At 35.7% G+C, this 24,180-nt stretch overlaps 1 protein-coding gene across 3 annotated transcripts in view; it reads left to right on the top strand.

Annotated features, from left to right (window-relative positions):
- The first annotated feature begins 12,726 nt into the window (after positions 1–12,726).
- The window catches only part of LOC106079410 (sialin-like), a 76,975-nt gene continuing 65,521 nt past the window's right edge, over positions 12,727–24,180 (top strand). For 2 of the 3 annotated variants that reach the window (XM_056044401.1, XM_056044417.1), the window contains exon 1: positions 14,889–15,184. Coding sequence is in view for 1 of the 3 variants with exons in the window: in XM_056044391.1 (XP_055900366.1) it covers positions 12,742–12,864 (123 nt within the window). In the remaining 2 variants the exon portion in view is untranslated. Of the gene's footprint in view, positions 12,865–14,888; positions 15,185–24,180 lie in introns of those variants that run through there. The other variant, XM_056044391.1, reaches the window with a different exon arrangement.

Here is a 24,180-nt window from a genome sequence, read left to right as displayed (position 1 = left end):
TTGCGCAGTCCACAGCAGTACTTGCAAAGCTGAAAACAATCTGGAAAGACATAGGCACTAAACTCAGACTGGTGCGCTGTTTAGTCATGACCAGTATCTTGTATTCTTGCGAATCCTTGACGCTAACAGCAGAACTAGAGAGGACAATCCTAGCAGTGGAAGAAGCTATAAAAGGATTATGTAAGGTGTCTCAACGTTTCAGAAGACTTAGGAACATGTTATGGTGAAGGATAAAATAGTTCAGAAGACTTAGGAACATGTTATGGTGAAGGATGAAATAGTTAGACAAGACAAGAATCATTTTTTTTTGTTACTGAAAGGAAAAGAATTTGAAATCGAATGTTGGCTAACCTAATTTGTAGGCCATTTGCTAGAACCTCAACATTAACCCATTTTCTGAACGCGGACACCTGGAAGTACTTAGCGAACCGATGATGTATGGCGGGGACACTGCAATGAAACAACTTTACTGGCTAACCACGTTGTTACATAACAACGCAATGAGTTACGTGCTATGTGGTGCTGGACAGAAGAAGAGGAGGAAGAGAGATGACACTGCACTCACTAGACTTGAATGTCATCGTGGAAACAGCGACATGTCTACAAGAGGCTTAGTTGTAGAAGCTTAAAGGAATAAGACCTACACAGACACAGACAAGTAAAAACACAATTAGCATAATTAAACATATTAAAAAAAAACAACAACACAAAACAATGTACAATTGTATTAAGTTTTCTTGTATCATTACCCTAGCATTAATGAAGTGCAATTTAATTACAGTCTTTCAAACAGGACTGAAGCCTAAATTGAAATCCATGTGTGAGACTCCATTTAAATAGTCTAAATAAAAAAAAGACAAATATTGTATCTAAATAGAAGTAGACAATCAGATTTCTGAAAAAAAAAATGAACTTGTTATTTGAATTTTTAGCGGCCCCCGAAAGGGGAAAAGACGCTATTAGTTTTGTGCGAAACGTCTGTCCGTCCGTCCCGTTTAGATCTCGTAAACTAGAAAAGATATTGAAAATTCGACATATAATATTTTAGAACATTCAAAGTTCTGATGCAACGGCAACTTTTTTTTCCCCTGAAAGCGAAAAATCTAATTTTTAAAATCAGTTATGTGCTGGCTACATGACACCCTCGTTAACCGTAGGCCACAAAAACAGATGAACTTTACATCATCTGCCCTATAGACCACAAGGTCTGAAAGGGGAACTAGTTAGGCCAGATTCACATCTAACTTTGCATTCACTTGCACCTATCCTTTGATCTGCTGCACCGTTGGGGCACTACACAAGATCTCTCAACCTTCTTTCTCCATTCTTATCTCTCATTTGTCTTTGATATAATTTCATTTGGATGTTCTTTCAGAAAATATTGAAGCCTGCCTGAGTGGACCACTTCGGAGGCCGATTTTAAATTTGTGTTTCCACACAAACTGTCTTTGTAACCTTGTTACTTTTTGCTTTACTTTGTTTTTGATGCAATTTTTTTTAATTGCAAGAAAACGAATGAAACCAAAACACGTAGGAACCAATTATTTTAGTACACCTGCAATGTACCATGGCCTGACATTAATCTTACTTCCTTTTTTAAGTCTGTATGTTCATGTGTCATTGGTTTCTGCTTCCTGTAATTAATTTTTGTTATCGCTGGGCCTATTCGTTTAATCTCCCAAACCAAGTATCAAATATTTGAAAAAAACAATTAGAGATGTATCAGCGCTTTTTAAAAAATACTGCAACCTTTTGTTATTTTAAACACAGAAATCTCTTTTTAGTTTTCAATTTGTAGCCGCTCCCTGTCTGTTTTGTCCTTTTGTCCGTCCGTCTATCATGTTTAGATCTCCATTAAAAATAAAGTTATTCAAAATGTAGGCCTATATTACTAAATGATATATTTAATGTTCTTCAATTTCTTTTCAAATATAATTGTTAACACTCTGAAAAAATAAAGATATATGTAATGTTCTACAATCTACTGCTAGTGAATCTACTTTGTTTATTTCTATTTTAAAAAAAGACAATGCATTTTACATACTAATAATACAAATCATTTTTAAAACAACATTTAGTAATCAGGATTAAATGTTATTAATTACCATACTCTATTGACAACAATAGTACCTCGGGCTCATTAGACAATTAAACAAATCAAAAGACTTCTTCCAGAGGCCATGAATGATAGCTTCACCAATTACTAACCCTCTAGTCCGCAGGGACACCATCATTTAGACTATTTTAGACGATCATTCAGTCACATTCGTTAGGACAGGCTCTCACTGGACCATATCGTCATTACCAGCAGTTCATTGAAATTGTAACTATTAACAATGTAATGCTAATATTAAGAACGTTATCTGACCAAACAATACAACCATGTCTGAAACACTTTCACCCGGCACACGTCTACCTTGTATAGAGGTGTTGTTGTTGTTGTTGTTGTTCATAGTTGTTACTCCATATCTTCATCTAATACCCGGTGCTGAAAATATTGAAAACTACATATTCACCTGTATATTTACCTGCTACATATTCACCTGCATATTTACCTGCTACATATTCACCTGCATATTTATCTGCTACATATTTAGCTGCATATTTACCTGCTACATATTCATCTACATATTTACCTCCTACATATTCTCCTGCATATTTACCTGCTACATATTCACCTGCTACATATTCACCTTCATACTTACCTGCTACATATTCACCTGCATATTTACCTGCTACATATTCACCTGCATATTACCTGCTACATATTCACCTGCATATTTATCTGCTACATATTCACCTGCATATTTACCTGCTGCATATTTACCTGCTACATATTCACATGCATATTTACCTGCTACATATTCACCTGCATATTTACCTGCTACATATTTACCTGCTTATTTATCTGCTACATATTTACCTGCTACATATTCACCTGCATATTTACCTGCTACATACTCACCTGCATATTTACCTGCTAAATATTCACTTGCATATTTTTTTATTTACCTGCTACATATTTACTTGCATATTAATCTGCTACATATTTACCCGCATACCTCACAAAAAGATGATCCTTCATTTTTTTATTTTTTGGGGGGTTTCCCCTTTTAAGAGACAATGTAGGAATCAATGGGTTATTTAGCTGAAATATATTTCAGTCGCAATTTTAAGCGTATTTTTACAAAGCTTATATTAACTCACTCTGTCTGTCTGTCTGTCTGCCTGGAAACAAGTTTGTACACGTTTTTTCTCTCAACACCCAAATCTCGGATGAAGCTGAAATTTAGCGTAATTTCTTTTATCGGGCAACACTAGAAAAAAAAAATTAACCAATTAGTTAATTAAATATTGGTAATTAATTATTGTTTGGTATCTTGAACAAGGGAAAGAAATTGTACTTGACAGGTGGGTGATATAAGTTGTGGAAGCAGGACATGTTCTTCTTTTGCGTGGTCCTGTCCTCCGTCAAACAGGTATTGTTCTAAAATGGGAAAATGTCCGTCTTTTTACGAGCCATAGGCAATAGGGATGTACACATTTACAACTGCTTGGATCTTTCCTAGACGGAAGTTTGTTCAGACAGGCACATGGAGGCAAGCTTCCGTAGGCCTAGAGTTGCAAGAGTCTTAGACTCAACTAGTTGAATACTCCATAGAGTCCATGTTATGGAAAGTAATACGTTTCATTATGGAACAAGCCATGAAAATGGATCTGGCACAAAAGAAAGTTAAGAAAACAAAATATAATGTCCATTTGTTTACGTAAGTGTTTTACTTCAATAGTTTAAGCAGAAATTGCAAAACGCCAGTGCGTCTATTTGTTACGAAGTTCTTTGAGCTGCAACGTCATTCTGATACTCAACATGCGAGCTTTGTCCACAGGATACCCAGTAGTTTAAAGGTAGAGATTAGATATATAAATGATGACGATTTTAAAGACGATTTTTTTCTTTAGCAGCCTCATGTAGGTCTATAAGAAAAAGTTGGTTCAAATTTTGGAAAAGTAAAAATTCTCTTTGAGAAATAGTAGTGGTGTCTGCTTAGATGGTGGTCCAAGTTTGCTAGTATGTTGGTCTTGTTTTCAACGCTTGGTACAGAATATCCAAAGTCATCGGAACTTACTGTATGCTTCATCGACGAATGTTAGTAGGAAGACACTGCTACAAGATTTACAAGAAGAAATGAAAAACGAGAATACAAGGATCAAATACAACATGCTTTGATTTGTCTGAAAAAGAAATACGATCCTTGCAAATGAATCCTCAAATCGGCGAACTAAATCGGACGAAAATAATATTTACATGCTGCTTATCTTATTTCCTCTATGAGAAAAATGACAATGTCCTTGACAAACGGATGTAATCAACACTTCTGTCAAAAAACATTTGCGCATGCGTGCTGACGAAATTTTATCCTACTTTACAAATCATATCCCAATTTGTCTGTGTTCCGCCTTTTTATTCCATTTTCCAAAAATATATTTTGAGGTTGCACTGACATCTTTCTCACAGCCTTTAATTCAATGACACTTCTTACATTTAAAAAAATATTCAAATAAAATCTAGTGTTTTAAATTTTACAAAGTCTAATATTTTTTTTTATTAAAACTATTTTTGGTGCTCATTGTAAGGCTTGGTCCTCTTTTGTAAGGCTTGGTCCTCCTTTGTAAGGCTTGGTCCTCCTTTGTAAGGCTTGGTCCTCCTTTTTAAGGCTTGGTCCTCTTTAGTGATCTATTTGTCGTCCTTTCTGTCTTCCTGGTAGCCCTAAATCTAGATCTAGTCTTTACCCATGTTAAGTCTTCACAGCTATTTCCCCTTGTGCGTGACAGCTGGTGAACATTAACCACCATGCACTAAATACATGTGTGAATAAAAAAACTGTGACAACGAGAAACAGGAATTGTCCACGCGGAGACAAGAGAACGAAACGAAATATAAACAATTAGACGACGTCTTGGCCACTTAAAGCACAGAATTTCAATGAGACAGGATAATCGCAGGCGCTTTGTTATATGTTTCCGGCCTCACATTTCCCACATGCTTCAGCCATATTCCTTTGATACCGACATGGCGTTTACGCCACATTAAAATACCATAAAAATATAATATACCTTTAAGACAATCTTTCATTTATAACTCTTAGGTGTTTTAAAAAAAAATAATGATAATTTTATTAGAAGTTTTGATTACTGGCGGGAAAACTATAAATAGCCAGATTTTTGGTGCATCTCGTGTATAGACATTTAAAATAAAGAAAGTATTTCTTCTTCGTTCTCTTCTTCTTCCTTCTCAAGACATTGTTGATAAGCCTTAAGTTTGTTTTTGTTTTTTTAATTTTAGTTGGCAACAGTGAAATTAAATGTAGCGTCCTTGACATTGCTTAGTTTGTTGCGACTATCTCAAATAATTAAAATAAGAATTTAAAACTAGAATTACACGTGAAAGGCGTCATAGACAAATAATATAATGGGACAAATAATATAATGGGACAAATAATAATGTGTAAACTAGATCACAGGGATACCTTCTGCGGCCAAATTAATTTTTTTACAGGCCCCATGACTGAATTAAAAAGAAAATAAAAACAAAATAGAGGGACACCAACTAGGGCCGGATTTAAGTATGTGGAGGCCCCCGACAGAACTTTTGTGGAGGCCCCGGACAGAACTTTTGTGGAGGCCCCGGACAGAACTTTTGTGGAGGCCCCTACATTTTTTTTCGAAAGCTTGAATAAAGATCCACCTATGATTGGAAATACTTATATCTAAAAGCATGCTATATTTTAGTGGGAAAATTAAATTTAATCTAACTTCCCTTTTTAAAAAAATGTCTAAGCATATTTTAGTTTTAAAGAGTTTGTGGATGGTTAAGCCCTTGGTAGACGCACTGTCGTAAACCCGGAGCTGTATTTATTTCTTCCAAGCATGCTACAAGCTTACACTTCTTCATCACGACATTTTTTGTCAGCCATAAAAATGTGAAATAAAATGTTTTAAAAAACTCTGTCCCTGACACAACCGCTTTGTGTCCAAGTATTTAGTAATTAGCGAGACGCTCTAAGTGGTTTTCCCGAACTATCGGCTGTGACGTAGATACTACATGTAGGAGTATAACAATAACCTAAAAAAAAACCCAACAAAATGATATATATACATATAATTAAAGATGAGTACACTGTCCCATAAGGCCCCAGGCAAACTGAGTTCCGACTCTGTTTATTTCAGTTTTCTTTATGTCTTCTGCGCTTGTCTTTTAAAAGAGCCCTTCTATAGGCCTCGAATGTGTGTCTCGCGGCCTTTGTGATAGCTCTCCAACTGTTTCAGAGGCCATTTCTCGCCAATCATCCGGGTCTCAGAGCCATACAAAAGTGTGGTGAGAACCACTGCTCTATTAACATTGAGTTGGAACACAAGGCTGCGTTACAAACATTTGAGACTCAAAGAAAAGCCACTATGAAAGACAGGCACAGAAGATGGAAAGAAAACTGAAATAGACCGTCATGGGAAAAGGATTTGTCTGTACGAGATGCGAGAAAATATGCAGGTCGCAATTGGGTCTGCATAGTCATTTGAATCACAGCACGCAGGAACTGGATGTCAAAATCGGCCCAGGCATTTTTACACTGCACAGCCCATACTATCATATGATGGGCCTCCAATTATAGGCCTATCTGTTCTCAAAATCATTATGTTATTTTTTTTTATAATGTATAACTGTATGCATGCTCTATATCTTTATAAGAAATATAGGCCTTAAGTTGCTTTTTAATCGCTATGTTTGTAGGCCCTAAAGGATGAAGCCTACTAATAGCACTATCTACGGATGTAGGCTATTACATTATTTTTTAAAATGTGTTAGATTAAATTAGTATTACACTGTAGTCTGAGATATACCGATATGAGAATATTATAAAACCTTTAACAATTTCATTCGTGCCAAAGTGGCATCCATGAGGCCCTTTTGAGTACCGGCCTACCGAGCATTGGCCCAAATGCCCATATAGCCAGTCCGCCCCTGACTGCACGCATCCTTAATCTTCAGAATGGAAGACATTACCATCCTTATATTTCTCCTTTGCTTTATTGAGTGCCATCATTGTGTCCCTCTTCTTTACCTTAGATGGTCTTATGGCCCATGGTTCACTGTTGGAGCCCCACATCAGGGCTCCGTCATTAATTATCATTTACTGAAAAGTGAAAAAAAAAAAAGAAAAACAATCTAGGTGAAAAACACCTAGTGTCACAGTTGCTCGTGCATGTTTTGGTTTAGCGACACTGGATCTCATTTTTCAAGGCCATTTTTTCTTTCAACACTACATATTTTCCTGTAGCCTTGCAACCCTGTTGTCATTGACTTATGGCGTGGACAACCCTTAAAAGGTCGACGTGGATAGACTCCACCAGTCTGTCTATTCACACATTAAGATTGGACACAGAGATCACATAACAAAGAGATCCTTTTCCAATACAAAGATCTAAACATTGCCCCTAACCCAGCAGAAGAGTTAGCATTTAGATTGGCTAGGAAAAAAAATCAATCATACTTACGCATTAAGACAATGGCTTTGTGAAAGTAGGTCAAACACACGACAGAACATCAAACAATTCTAGTTGTATCAATCCGCCTACACTACAGCTGATTTAACTCATGGCTTAGCTGAAACTACGTCTGCTTCGATTTTTGAAAAAATACTTAGAATTCGGATATTTTAATACCCAAAAATAGAAAAAAAGATCTTAAATCAGTGGCGTACCGAGGGGAGGGCAGCCACCGCGGACGGGGCGCCGAAAAGGGTAGTAGTACAATACATAAATATCTAATTTCTACGAAAATTCATTTGAACCCATTTAAGAGGGACAGGGGCGTTTGTCTGACTAGGCACATTTCTATACATAATGGAGCTGGTCGAAATAATTCACTTTGATGAAGGGAGACAAGATGTAGAGCCAACATCGATTTTGAAAAGACAATCGCGTTCTATAAAGGACGTCAGCATTCGGGAATTTCTAAATGTAAGGCATTATTGATATTAAGTATTGATTCATGAGTTTAATATATAGATGGAGTTTTTAAATAAAAAAAAATAACATGGCGTAGACGGCCGTAGTGTGATGTACCCAATAACTGAGTTGTTGATTCAATGTAAAGTTGCTTAAAGCTGATAAAATGATTATCTAAGCCTTGCTTATACCTTTACACAAACGTATTACAGATGGCATCTAGATTCCAGATCTAGAAGTATATCCAGATCAAGACTAGATCTTAAAGAGTTCTACTTGTAATGAAGGTACCATTAAATAATTGTTATCACATGTTATTCCCGCTAGCAGAATTGGTAACATCTGACAGTCATAAATTACTGGTTCGATACTCAGTTTAAATAGAACAGTTTTTTTATTTCCTTTTTAAAAAATATATTTTATTCTAAATTCAGTTGTTTAATGGAGGATGGAGGTAGTTTCATTCAATAACAAAAATTGATTGTTTTTCTTGTTATTGCTTCTGAATTTGTTGTTACGGTAAGCCACTTTTCTCAATCATTGTTAATAAGAGGCCTAGCTAGGGTGGGGGACAATTTGAAAATCACCCGGGGCCCCCACTTGAGGTGGCCCCCAAATGAGTGTTTTTTACATTAAATATTAAATATCACGCAAAATGCAGGGGCCCCCAAAGAGGTCTAGCCCCGGGCCTCAAAATGATGGCCAATTCCTAGCTACGCCACTGTTGTTAATTCAACTTTGCAAGTTTGTAAAAACAATACCTAGATCAGAAAAGAAACTTGTAGTAAGAAACACTGCCTGTATACAACAAGTGCTTGGTGTGTGGTACGGTAAAGAGAATATTAATGACACAGCTTTCATCTTTGAATACAACAGGAACTATACAAAAGACAAAGAAGAATGTTTCTTAAAAAAAAACACTCATTATGCATTGTGTTTGAAAGTTTACAATGTATTGTATTAGAGACGTTACTTTGTTGACATGACAGAAGTTTCTTTCCAGCTCAGGGTGTGTGGGTCAACTTAACCTCACGACAGCGCGAATCTGAATATCCTTCTTGTGTCACCGTGAGGAATGAGTTGTTATTGCGGCAGGATCAACGTATAAAGCTCACGATAGTTTCTTACATGCGTTTCTGTGTGTAAAACAAAGGCGGATCCACAAGTTTTGATAGTGTGTGTGTGTACGTATATTTAAATTCGCACATTGGCACATGCCTTTCTATCAACTCTCCGCACCTCCGCCTGGCCTCGGCGCGCAAAAGCGGCCCTTAAATTAGAAGTGCGTGGGGCCTTGGGCAACTTCATGCCCAGTACCGAACCCAATTATTTGGTCCTGTAATGGAGGGGGGAGCAGGGCCGGTCTTAAGCCACTGCAACCTATGCGGCCGCAGTGGGCCCCGCACTTTCATAGGCCCCGCGCGAATTCTAGGTGTAAAATATTAAATTAAACCATTTTATCTTATTATTAAAGGGTTCTTGGAATTCATGAAGTCATGATAATCTCCAGAAATTATTTAAATCTTCTGAAAACTGAAGCAAATCTCCTTAAAAACAGACAAAATTGTCAATTAAGGCAGAAAGAGTTTACAAAAAGTATATAAAAATTAAACACTTAACCCAAAAAGTAAGCAGACAGCTGCAGAGTGAATACATAAACAATGTAATATCTAAAGATAACAACAAAAACCTATGGTCATACATTAAGTCTAAGAAAATGGAAACAACAGGCATAGCGCCTTTAAAAGATGAACATAACATAATACATAATGATAATGAAACTAAAGCAAACATCCTAAACAAATACTTTGCATCAGCATTCTCAGCCCCAGGAGACAAAGACATTACTGAATTAGAACCAAGTAGACAACATAGAAGATATAATAGTACAAGAAAATGGAATTCAAAAACTATTAGCCAACACCAAACCAAATAAAGGGTCTGGACCTGATGGTATTCCAGCTAGATTACTCATAGAACTAAGCAATGAGCTAGCCCCAGTGTTCAAAATACTCTTTCAGGCTTCGCTTAACCAGGGCAGAGTACCAAAGGACTGGAAAGAAGCTAATGTCATCCCCCTATTTAAAAAAGGAGAAAAATCTGACCCAGGAAACTACAGACCAGTATCACTTATCAGCATCACATATAAAATCGTAGAACACATAATATATAGCAACATCATAAACCACTTAGACAACCATAATGTCCTCACACCATACCAACATGGCTTTAGGAAATATAGATCATGTGAAACACAACTAATAGGACTAATTGATGATTTTTCAAAAGGTTTAGATAATAGTGAACAAATAGATGCTATCTTACTAGATTTTTCCATAGTTTGCTTAAAAAATTAAAATATTTCGGCATTAATGGTCCACTGCATCAGTGGATTAAAGATTTTCTGATAGGGAGAGAACAAATTGTAATAATAAATTGCTCTAAATCAACACCGATAACAGTAAACTCGGGTGTACCCCAAGAACAGTCTTGGGTCCACTACTATTTTTAATTTACATAAATGATTTACCAAATTGCATTACTTCAGGAACAAAAGTCAGATTATTTGCAGACGATTGCATAATATATAGAACAATAAAAACAACACAAGACACAGATATTTTACAAAGAGAATTAGATGAATTACAGAAATGGGAATCAAATTGGAGCATGTCTTTCCACCCAGAAAAATGTCAGTTGTTAAGAGTAACAAAAAATTAAAACAAATTAATTCCACTAATCTTATTCATGGCAAACCAGTAACACAGACTAAAAACGCAAAATACCTAGGTGTTATAATAAATGAAAAACTGTCATGGAATCCACATATTGATGAAACTATAAAAAAATCAAACAAAGCATTAGGATTTATTAAAAGAAATTTCTATAAATCAAATAAGAACATAAAACTAAAATGTTATTTAACCTTGGTTAGGCCAATAATAGAATATGCATCCTCCGTTTGGGACCCCTCAACTCAAGAAAACATTAAGAAACTGGAACAGACACAAAATAGAGCAGTGAAATTCATAACAAACGAATATTCACATTTGACTAGAGTAACACCTTTAGTAAAATCACTAAATTTAGAAAGCCTTCAGGACAGAAGACTCAAAAGTAAAGTAGCAATTATACATAAAACACTGAACCATAATCTTCAAATACAAAAACAAAATTTAATAAAATACTCTGAAAGACACAAAGATAAAGGCACATCCCTCGTCCCATATGCTAGGACAAATTTGTACAAATACTCCTTCTTCCCTAGTGCTATTAGAGCATGGAATGGTTTGCCTGAGCTAGCCAGGAAAACCAGTGACTTGGCAGAATTTAAGTCATTGGTTAATATGCATGACTAAATGCATGACGCGTAGGACGTAATCATCTTCTTTTTTGAAGTAACGTCTGTATTATATAAGATAAGATAATTTGGGGTGTCATTAAATATGGACAACGCCAATCCTTCTCGCGATTAAAAAAAACGGCATTGTCAGCTTTCATTTAATAAAAATATAATAATAAGGCGAATTGTAACCAAAACAACAAGTTCAAACACGTAATTTACTTTAATAGTTCTTGGCATACAAATAGAGATCTCAATCTGTATCCACCTCTTGAAAAAAAAAGACAAAAGCGATATTTTGCTAGTCGATAGTAAATCTAAACTGCAGATCTAAATGTTTATAGGCTTTTTGTTTGAAAACTATCATCTACTGTTGATGGCTCGTAAAGTTAATTTGGCAGTGATTTTGTACTTAGTAAAGTATAAATAAAATGCAAAGACGAATTTATTTTCTAATACAAAATCTTAATTTTCACTTATCCTTATCAAAACCTATAATGGGCCCCGCGCAATCCGTTTCGCATAGGGCCCCGCAATCTGTATGACCGGCCCTGGGGTGGGGGTGTACAAGTCCATCTCTTTACTTGCACCATAAGGGTCTCATGACCTGTAGAAGTCTCGTCCCCTTTTTGGGCCAAAGTTAATCCACCGAAAGGGTTTCATTTGGTTATTATGAGTTGGCCCAGTTTGGGCTCCATGGAGCCCGAAGTCTTTGCTATCAGGCTAAACAGTACGTGGGGTCCTGGACAAGTATCATATGCTAAAGACTAACATTAACTCTAGCCTAAAATATCGTGCTAATAGCTTTCATGACCATCGTTATAGCCGCAAATGCTTCAACGCTATTGAGCAACAAGTCCTTGTTTAGAATAAATATTTGCGATTGAATCCTAAAATTGTATTTCTATCTATAACTTTTTGAACATACATTTAACATTAGAATGTGTGGTTTAGGACCCGCGAGGGAGGGGCATCTACACTAGAGATCGGTTCAAACATCAATAAGTCAATTACTTACTAGAGATTATTCACTAATTAATCACATTAATCGTGTAAGTTCTACACAAAAGTAAGTCAACTTCCTACCCGCCCTACTCCGGGATCCGCCAACGTCTTAAACCACACATAGAAGCACACATAAAACACAAAACCGACACTAGCATCTGTTCACAGTTTTGCGCGAAATAAAAAACAACTTGATTAACAACAGCTTTGATAAAAAGTATGTCGCTTGCATGCATAAACCAAGGTTATTAGCTTTTAAAAAAATATTTATTGTTATCTCTCTCTCTCTCTCTCTCTCTCTCACTCTCTCTCTCTCTCTTTCTTGATCGTCGTACAAACATAAACAAAATATTATATATGTACTCGATAAACAGTTTCACAAATCCTCAATGTTAAAGTATTTAATAAGCTTCTTGTGTACAACTCTTTCATTTTCACATCTTACAACACCCTTGGGGACTGCTGAATGGTCATTTCATAGGAGAGAAATATACCAGCACCTGTTTGGTAAGGTACGTACAAGTTGCAGGATTGTGTGTGGTCATGTTAAATCAGTGGCACCATAAGCTGATGAACTGAAATGACCTCTATAATATATATTTATTCTTTTGTCTTGGGAAACAATGGAGGCGCCAAGATAGGTCACTGGTATTGGTCACTTTGTTGTGTCCCGTGTTATTTTAGCCGCTTCGTAGCAGCACCACAGTTTCCACTCAGGGGCGCATTCCTGGGCCTTATAGAAAGGGGTTATGGGTGGCCCACGCGTCATAGTCCCTCTCTTGACCTAGCTGATGAGATCCAAAGGAATGCTTCGCGTTCCATTTGGAACTAACTCAGTTGCAGAAGCTGCCGGAGGGAAAGTCATAGTTGATACTCCCAGGGCCTAAGGGGCTTTACTCCTGATTTTTCCTCGAAATCGTCTCCAGAAGCCTAAGTACCGCAAGGCGGGGGGGGGGGTTCGAAGTCAGAGTAACCCTCTCCTAGATGAATTGCCTTACTAGGCTGACGAGCTCCATCTGCCTGAAGCTCCCGGTTTTATAGCACCTGGTATGCGCCTTCAGCCATTCACTTGTTAGTAAGAGCCATGTAAATGGGTTTAATATTTAAGCCATACGAGCAGGCCAGGTGCTGGACTTAGTTGTCAAAGGCTATTTGAGACGCATGCCATTTGGAGTACTTTATAGACAAAGGTAACTTATCCCCATTGACTCCCCTTCGGTCTTGACTGCCTTTGAAACCATGGATAAGAATAGAATTTAGCTAAATAACAAAAGTACCCGACTTAAATGTGCTATCTTGCTGGTCGAAAATTACCTTGTTTTGCAATACTTGCTTACTGTAATGATCATATTCCTGACTGATGACAGAAGGCTAATCGTCCGTAGTTTAGAAATACTTAGAATGTTAAATAATTGTTTACCAGGAGCTCCATTTTTTTGTTCTAAACGCTTGACTAGGTCAATTTATTTCTAAAACTATACGTTGAATCATATCATTCAATACATTTCCGAGCATAAGAATGATTGGCTAGATACCACTATCCACCTACCTAATACTACACAATTATTCTAGTTTGTAAATAGTTTTAAAATTTTGAAGACGTTTTGTCGTTCTGAAAATTCAGGTAAGCTTTTAAAATAATAAAATTATATTATTATACCGTATGAAGCACTATGGGAAACCAAATAACCAACTTTGAACAAAGGAATTAATGTCAAATTCAAATGACTAGTCAAGACTAGCTCGGCGTTAAATTATTAGAACAAGTCAAATCATCACTTCCAGTCCTTGAGATCTACAATCGTATAGGCCTATATCAAACTGGTTATTTTTACAAAGCTTATTAAAACTCCCCTTGACTGCCTGTCTGGTAAAAAGTATGTACACGTTATTTCTCCCACACCCAATCTCGGATCAAGTTGAAACTTTGCACAATTATCTAATGGCATAGACAAGACTTGAATCAATGAATACATTTAGTCAAATTTAGTTAAATACTGGTAATTAATTATTCTGTTTGATACAGTAAGGGAAATCAACCATTCAGCATTCACAGATACGGCTAATATGTAGGGTTTCGTCCTCTTAGATAATTGAACAGATTATTCCCCCAAGCCCATTCTCAGATCAAGTTGAAACTTTAAACATTCATTTATTGCACCTAACAGAAACATGAATAGATTAATAGAGTACACAGTTAATCAATTATTATTTTGTTTGATTTCAAAAAGAAAAAAAAAAGAAAAGAAATTAAATTCTACATTATTAAGTGCGATGTTTTCATTACTGTAGTGTTTTTTTGTTTTTTTTTAAAGGATTAAAAAAAAAATTGTTTAATATTAGCTTTGCCTTTGATTACTATTTTGCATTGTATTACACATATCTAATGCTTTTCAAATAGTAAATATATATGTTCTTATTTTTTTTTTTTTTTTTTTTTTTTGGTTTTATTTTCCTTTTGATATCGATTCGTTGTGACAACACACACACACACAAACACACACAGCTTAGAAGTGAGTGGGAGGTGGGGGGACGAGACTGGCTGTCAAAGCAAAACTGTGTTTTCTCAATGTTGCATCATCTCGCATCAGCATGGCTTCCCAGTCATCATCGCGATCACTTGTGTCTAGACCACGGTGACATGTAGATCGAGAGAATGTGGTTTAATTGTTTAACATAAAACAGAAGAAAATGTTTCAAGAAGTTTGATCGTAACTACAGCAGATAGATCTAGTAGAATCGTATTGCTCGGTGACCTACTGACCTACATCACAACAAAGTGTGTTGTCTTTGTTTATACACATCTTGGCAAGTGCAGCGTATTCGACTAAGGTTAGACACTTTTTTTAAAATACTGTATTTACAAATTAAATCGTTGTATTCTTAAATCTAATACTTTAAATGCTTTACCAGTTCTTACAGTGATAATATTCGTTTATATTTATAAGAGAAACAAAGATGCTCTTGTAAGCAAGAAATGTTCGACACATTACTTTGTAACACGTGGACTGTGTTGGCGTGTGTGCTGTTTTCAGCTCATTGAGTGGGTGATCCCAAACAGGTTTCAACTTAGCAGAAGTTCAATGTAGATCTGAAGATGCAGGTCTAGTTGCAGAAATTAAATGTAGATCTATGAGAAGACATACCTAGGTCTAGTCGCAGAACAATGTAGATCTAGATCTATGAGAAGATGTACCTAGATGTAGTCGCAGAACAATGTTGTAGATTACTTGTAGATCTAGATCTATGAGAAGTAGTCTAGGTCTAGATCTAGTTTTCCCTTTAAAGATCATTGAGAAGTTTCATTTCGTTCGATTCACTCAATATCCGCAAACCTTTGAACCATTCTTGCACTACGATTAAAGAATATTTCTTAATATTTATTTCTGCTAGATCTAGAGAGTCTATATCTTGATCATAGACATAAATGTATTTTATATCTATGATCTTGATCTCTTTTTACGCTGACATTTTTTGTTTTTGGTGAAGAAAAACAAACTATATAGATTATTATTCTATAGACTAAGGGATTTGTTTTGAATATAATGTTTTAATACAATCCTATAATAATTGTAATACTTTAAAACGAAGTCACTAAGAAGTGAGAAGCACTGTGTAAATCTGTTGATCAACCATCATATATCTAAATCTAGGCCTGGGGCTTAATGTAATCCTGGTATTGCTTGCGTGATCGGAATACAATCAATGACAAACATAAAAACTTAAATATGAGGACAAATGTATTTTATTTTTGGTAATATAAGCAAAAGTAGAAACAAAAAGGCACGAACTACAAGACCTAAAGGAACCAGTTCTGCGTGTAACAGAAATACTGACCAACTTATTTCATGGTTCATTAACCGTGTGCCGTAAAGATCAAACACTCAGCCATCCACCCCTGAACATTTGCATAGCACTACTAGTACACTACTAATCCATTGACCTTTGAATATAATTGAACCTTTTGAAATAGTGTATGTCAGTTTACAAGGGAGGTAGAAGTGGAAAGTCCACAAGTTTGATACTAGGCCTGGAATGACATTAAAGTACATAACCTCGGACCATATGTCACATGTGTTCTTCAAAAAACATAAACATGGTATCAAAAGTAATAATTGCTGTTTTTATCTCTCCTCCCCACCCCTGCTTATAACATGGCGGCACCTAGGGTCTATCAACATGGGAGTATCTTTCCAGGGAGCAGTGGCGTAGCGCTGCGCCAGAGGCCCACATCTAATACTACTCTAAATGGGCTCTTGTAAGGAAAAACAAATGTTTTGACTGTAAGAAATTAAATGTTTGATATTCTTACATAATTTTACTGGCAAAATAAATCGACGTAAATCTAATCACTGTAATATGACACATCCTTAAAGTAAGGTAACTCCTAAACCTTGTTAGTACAGCATTTTAATAAAATTATAATGTGTTAGATTAGATTTTAATAATAATAGTTGTAATAATAATAATAATAATAATAAATATCTAAAGATCGTGAAATTACTATGTTATATTTTTTATATTAATTTCTATATTCAGTTGATGCACTAGTTTACAATATTATTAATGTCCTTACTGCCTTTGGTTTTCTATGTACAAATCTTTACTTCTATAGTTCTCATTGACAGATTACTTTCTACTTGGTCTAAGTATTATATAAGTTTCTAATGAGTAGATTAACAACGATCTTAAAGTTGCCCCAAAAACGTTTGGTCTCCTGTGAAGTTAATCATTAGCTGACGTAAAACATTCAGTCAAGACTTTATATTGTTGCCCCTGAGTTCTGTAGGGCAATGTCTACAGGCTCATATACGTGTGACAAACAATACACACTCTTTAAACACAATACACAATTTACTTCAGTAAGATTTACATATTATGGCGATAGCTAAAAAATAAATTTTAGCTTCATGATATCTATTGTGCACATAACATCAGAAGTGCTGATAAACTATGGTCTTTCCAAATAATTTTGGACCATCAAATTTCTAATCTCTTACGCTTGCACAAGTTGATTCTTATTTACTTTATAGTTGGCAACAGAAATCTTTCAACAGAGCGCCAATGACATTTTGTCTATTTATTGAAACATCTCTCCCTATCTTTCTTTTTTAATTCTAAGTTATTTCTTAAGGCTTCTTATAGCCACTCAGCATTTCTCATACCGCTTCTTTTTTTTTTTTCTTTTCAATATGTTACTGAGTTATATTGTCTAAATAATGTAATCCCGATTCTTAGAAATCGAAAAATTAAGAAAGAGTAGATTACGACGTTTACGCATTTGTCGTGAACATTCCCACTACTATCACGACATAAAATATAAACGTGATTTGTTCCTAATTTACATTTTAAGAAAGGTGTAAATAGTGGTAAAGGGCAAACATTATAAAACACAAAAACCATTCAGTGTGGCTCAAATAAAAGTAGGAAGAATTAAAAAAAAAACGTATGCAAAAGAAAAAGCAAAAAGTTTGAGACCTGTTGATGCATGTGTCCAGGACTCTCTTTAAATTTGGACCATCATTGATATATTATTTAGCCACGTTAAAAATTTATGTCATTGTTTTTTTTTTAAATGTAACATGGCTGACAATTTAAACCGACTCCGGTCCACCATCAGCACAATATGACTTGGAGAGTAAACATGTACACTTTTAGCATCAAACACAGCGAGGTGTGCTGAAATGTATTTTATTCTTTAACACACCGATGTGTGCTGAAATGTATTTTATAATTTAACACACCGAGTTGTGCTAAAACGTATTTTATTATTTAAAACAGCTAGGTGTGCTGAAATGCAGTTATAGAAACGCTTTCTAGATTAAATTAAAACTATTTTTGAAATAAAACACAATGAGAATCCTACCAAGGAAGAGTGCAACTCTGTGAAATATTTCATTTCTTTTTCAGAACACCTTTTCAGACTTTATTTCCCGTTACCCAAGGTGTCTACCAGGCATGACGTTTTTAATTCTTTCCACAATTTATGTTTCGTCTTGTGGAATAATAATTGCATACTTTTTCTTGACGCAGCTACTGAAGAGTTGCACATAAATTGTTTGTCGTTTTGAACTTCAGAATTTTTTGTTTAAATTGAAGAATCGTATCTAAAGGCGTAGAGTACAAAATAAACTGTCGCAATGATCTATAAATAATATATGGAAGAAATATCTTTCTTGAAGAAATCCAAGCATTGAGATGATACGTAATAATGAAGACTAGTTACAAACATTTTACTTACTGAGGTTATGCAGCTGAAGAGGACTTAAACAAGATTTATCATATTTTGCATCAGAGCTAATGTTTTTTCCTAAATGTAACTTTTTTTTTCTTAAAATATGCTTTTCCTTGTGGGCCAAATCTCTAGTTAATGTATCGGGCACTTTATTTAGTGTTGGAGCCTCTAATATTAAACGTATTACATAATTTATACAAAGGGAGATCATTTTGGTGCAGACGTTTTGGCGCAGGACGTTGAAGTGTTATGCGTTCTCACGATAATAATACCTCCCCACCCCTCCCAACCTTTTATAGTTACCATTTTATTGACTATACTAAACGATATTAAATATTGTATCCCCCCCCCCCCCCCCCCCCCCACGGCCTGCCCATAACCCGAAAAAGTTTCAAATGCACGTTTTGACTATTTCATGACTTACATATGTCACACTTTAAGATGATGATATTAACATGATATTGTCATACTTGAAGATGATTATATTAACATGATATTGTCACTCGTTTCTCCATCAAATGTTGGGAGGTGAGTTAAACATACAAGATGATATTAACATGATATTGTCACTCTTTTCTCCATCAAATGTTGGGAGGTGAGTTAAACATACAATATGATATTAACATGATATTGTCACTCTTTTCTCCATCAAATGTTGGGAGGTGAGTTAAACATACAAGATGATATTAACATGATATTGTCACTCTTTTCTCCATCAAATGTTGGGAGGTGAGTTAAACATACAATATGATATTAACATGATATTGTCACTCTTTTCTCCATCAAATGTTGGGAGGTGAGTTAAACATACAAGATGATATTAACATGATATTGTCACTCTTTCCTCCATCAAATGTTTGGCGAGTTGAGTTAAACATACAAGATGATATTGTTCCGTTTTCTTTTTAGTCAAAAACATTTTTTTGTTGCTTGTGAACCAACAATTGTGTCGATGTTTTTCAGTGTTTCACTTTGTTTTCAGACAGTATTAAAACCCACACGACATGTTGATGTGAAGTAACATAACAATCATTACTCAACAAACGGAAGGTTAAAATCTAATTAACAAAAATAACTGTCGTTCTTCCAACAAACACACCTTTAAAAACATAGTAATGTCTTGACGTCTTTGGAACAATGTCATTGAGACATTGATTTAAAAAAAAAACGTAAGCCAATTTAAATTTGAAATAGTCAAATAATTTTGAGAATTTATTCGGTTAAACCAGAATTCTCTCAGCGTGGCCAATCAGCCAGGGATATTTTTCGCAAAGATATATTAACTTTCAGATTTCTAAGAAAATAGTTAAAGACGTTTTGTAAATACCCGTCCAACTTCCAGTTTCCAGATTTTCGCTTTCACCCAACCATGAAAGAATAGAAATATAAAATCTCCTTTGGGTCAGGATTTTGTGATCTTACCATCACAAATGAGATACAAGACACCGATAGCAAAGACAGACACAAAAACTCTTTTGTTCCCCTAGCAATTAAATCATTAAATAGAAACAATCTGATAAAATCTTTTCACATGTAAATTATAAGTGAGTCTGGTGTGAATGTAGGCTACATTTTGTTTTTTTAAGGGCCCCGAAAGGGGAAAAGACGCTATTAGTTTTGTGTTGCCTGTCTGTCCGTCCGTCTGTCCCGTTTAGATCTCAGAAACTAGAAGAGAAAATGAAAATCGGACATCGTGATATTTTAGATCATTCAAAGTGCTGATGCAACGGCTAATTTTTTCTTTTCCGAAATAAAACCCTCTAATTTTTAAAATTATATATGCAGGCAGATTTAAAAAAAAAATTACACCACTTTTCAATGAAAAACTTCATGGCAGGTAACTTTTTTTTAAAAGGTCATGAACTTCTTCATTAATAAATCAAGCTTCATTCATAGATTCGCGCATTGGTACAAAAATAAATTGCATCTAAGGTCACAATGGTAATGTGTCAAAGGATCATTATAAAATATATTTTCCATTTATTAACTAACTCATTGAATAGAATACTGATTCAAATGTTTTTTTTGTTTTTTTTAAGAATTTTGATACGAACTTGGTTTTAGTTATAAGTTTAAAAAATAACGAACTACTTTTATAGCGCGCATTTTTGACATATCCTCGTTACACAGTCTAAATAAGACTAAATAGAGCCCAGATGTAGAAATATTTATATTAATATATATTATAAATGTATTGATAATTTGAACGAAATTTTGATTATTAAGGCAATAACTTATCTTCTGACAGCTTAGGGGTGCAGATGTATTTATTATGTAAACAATAGTATCACATTAAGAATTGAATCGAATACGAACAGCATAGTACACCATTACCCGGTAACAAAAGGCCTACAATTCATGATCATAACATTGGCTTAGGACTATTAATTATAAGATTAAACGTGTAAATTCATACGAGTTCTAGTCTAGATATAGTAGATTCTATATCAAGCTTCTATATCAAGTTCTAGATCTAGACTTAGATCTATTTCTAGATCTAGACTAAGATCTAATTCTAGACCTAGACTTACATCTTGAATCTAGATTTAGATCTAAAACTAGGTCTAGATCTAGCTAGATCTATGTCCAGTTTGTATGACAAATGACAATGGCGATATTAATTTTTATTTGCGAGGGGAAAGTCTTAAGTCATTTGTACACAATTGTAGCCATAGACATAAAAATACATGATGTCTATGATTGTAGCTTAAAAGTAGGTCAATAATTGTTTTTTTCGTGTTGCCAATTTCTCTAATTTTGTTAGATGAATAAATCTTTTTTTAGTTGCTCTTTAGTACAAGTAACATGTTATTAGATTTGAATGTATAGATAAGGTTAATAATTATTATTTAAAAAAAAATAAATGTACGCTAAATGAATATATGGAGATGCTGTGGCAGAGGGGTAAAGAACTTGGAACCGGAATTCCCGTGTTCGAATCCTGGTGAAGACTCCCGGTGGGCCACTTCGGGGGCCGATTTTGAATTTGTGTTTCCACACAAACTGTCTTTGTAACCTTGTTATAGTTATAATGTTTTATTTGGTGTAATGCATAAATTGTAAGACAAATTTCCTTACAGACAATAAGGAAATAAAGATTATTATTATTAATATTAATATTACTACTAATACTTGCGGTAAGAAATGTAACAATAAAACAAGGTTACAAAGACTGTTTGTGTGGAAACAAACTCAAAATCGGTCTATAGGGCAGATGATGTAAAGTTCATCTGTTTTTGTGGCCTACGGTTAACGAGGGTGTCATGTAGCCAGCACAACGACCATCCGCCTTTACTTTTCCCCAACTAATGTCAGATACCCATTAGAGCTGGGTGGACTCAGAGGCGCCCAAGGATTCCGAAGTTGAAAATCCCTGTCTTCACCAGGATTCGAACCCGGGACCCCGGGTCGGAAGCGCTTTACCGCTCAACTACCGCGACTCTACTGGCCTAACTGAAGTCTTATAATGGACATTAATTTATGTAATTGTCTTGATAACATAATCCTTCGTCAATAAAAAAGATTAAGAAAATTCAGTTTACAAGATTACTATTCGTTTTAAATTAGGCGACTTTTAGGTCTAACTTATAATGTATACTAATTAGCTTTTTCTCTTTAAAAAAGTGCTTGCATAAGTGATTTTAAAAATTAGATTTTTCACTTTCAGAAAAAAAAAAGTAGCCGTTGCATCAGAACTTTGAATGGTCTAAAATATTGCGATGTCGGATTTTCAATATCTTTTCTAGTTCACGAGATCTAAACGGGACGGACGGACAGACATTTCACACAAAACTAATAGCGTCTTTTCCCCTTTCGGGGGCCGCTAAAAAATGACATAGTAAGCATGGCTTAAATGTAGGCAATTTGGTCGTCTGCTTTTCTCGACAAGAAACAAAAATCTTGGGGGGGGGGGGGGGGGGAATTATTCATTTTGAACTCTTGGTGAACTTTGTCCATTAATGGGTACAACGAAAAACAAAAAACGCTAATCTTTCTTTCTAATGTAATCTTTTCTTTCTTAAACGAAAGATTCCCTTCTCCGCATTATCCGTTATGTTCATTTTTTTTTTTACGGTTTACCAATACATTTCTGACACGTGTTGTTATAAATAGTTGACCAGTTCTACAAGTGATGCAGCGATCTCTTCATTCTTTGTACAATGCCTTGGGTCATACACTTTTATACATTCTATGTGTCTCTTAAACCGCTTTTCAATTCCATTCACCGCCCCTCTCAGCCCCTTGGGACATACAAACCAATCGCAGGGAACTAATTACTGTGAATCAAAACGCGATTGAAAAGTTGATCCAATCAGTTTCTCTGTTCTCAAACAGAAGCACCTCTTACTGTAATACAGACGAATTCGGTGAATGGAACCACAATGGGACGCGATCGTTATTGTCTTGGAAACCAGCCGATCCGATTAACATCAACCAGATTCAAATGCATTATAGACTTTTGGTTCAGTACTTAAGGACTCGTCCCGAATAAGGGCTGGGCAGATTAATCGGTGGTCCAATGAACCGGATTCGGCTGTACTTGCAAATGACCTGATCTGGGCTTGGAGGTTAAGAGAGCGTTGACTTGCCTTCTAATTCATGCATGCGTAGACTGTTACCTTCACCTGCCAACTAAAGTAGAGAAGTTTGTTGTTGACACGAATTCACACACGTCTGCTGTGAGTATTGGCATAGCGAAGGTGTCCCACTCCCGTAGGTCTGAGGCGTATGGGTCGCTTGCTTTACTTTTTCACTAAGTCCTACGTTGTCCTACCTACAACAAGAGTGAACATATCCTTTAACTTGTCCTACCAACAACACGACAGAACATGTCCTTTAACTTGTCCTACCTACAACACGAGTGAACATGCCCTTTAACTTGTCCTACCAACAACAAGAGTGAACATGCCCTCTAACTTGTCCTACCAACAACACGACAGAACATGTCCTTTAGCTTGTCCTACCTACAACACGACAGAACATGTCCTTTAACTTGTCCTACCTACAACACGACAGAATATGTCCTTTAACTTGTCCTACCTACAACACGAAGAGAACATGTCCTTTAACTTGTCCTACCTACAACACGAGTAAACATGCCCTCTAACAAGGATGGCTGCCTGGTCGTGCGGTTTGCACGCTGGACTGTCGTTCAGATTTTTCGATGGTCCCGGGTTCAAACCCTGCCCGCTCCCATCCCCCGTCGTCCTGCGGGAGGTTTGGACTAGGAAGTAATTATCTTCAACTCTGAAGGTACATCCGAAACATGTAAAACATTTTACAAACAAACAAACAAACTTGTCCTACCTACAACACGACAGAACATGTCCTTTAACTTGTCCTACCTACAACACGACAGAACATGTCTTTTAACTTGTCCTACCTACAACACGACAGAACATGTCCTTTAACTTGTCGTACCTACAACACGACAGAACATGTCCTTTAACTTGTCCTACCTACAACACGACAGAACATGTCTTTTAACTTGTCCTACCTACAACACGACAGAACATGTCCTTTAACTTGTCCTACCTACAACACGACAGAACATATCCTTTAACTTGTCCTACCTACAACACGTCAGAACATG

This window comes from Biomphalaria glabrata, chromosome 1, assembly GCF_947242115.1.
Source record: "Biomphalaria glabrata chromosome 1, xgBioGlab47.1, whole genome shotgun sequence".
Classification (NCBI taxonomy): domain Eukaryota; kingdom Metazoa; phylum Mollusca; class Gastropoda; family Planorbidae; genus Biomphalaria; species Biomphalaria glabrata.
This window is presented reverse-complemented; position numbering and strand designations above follow the sequence as displayed.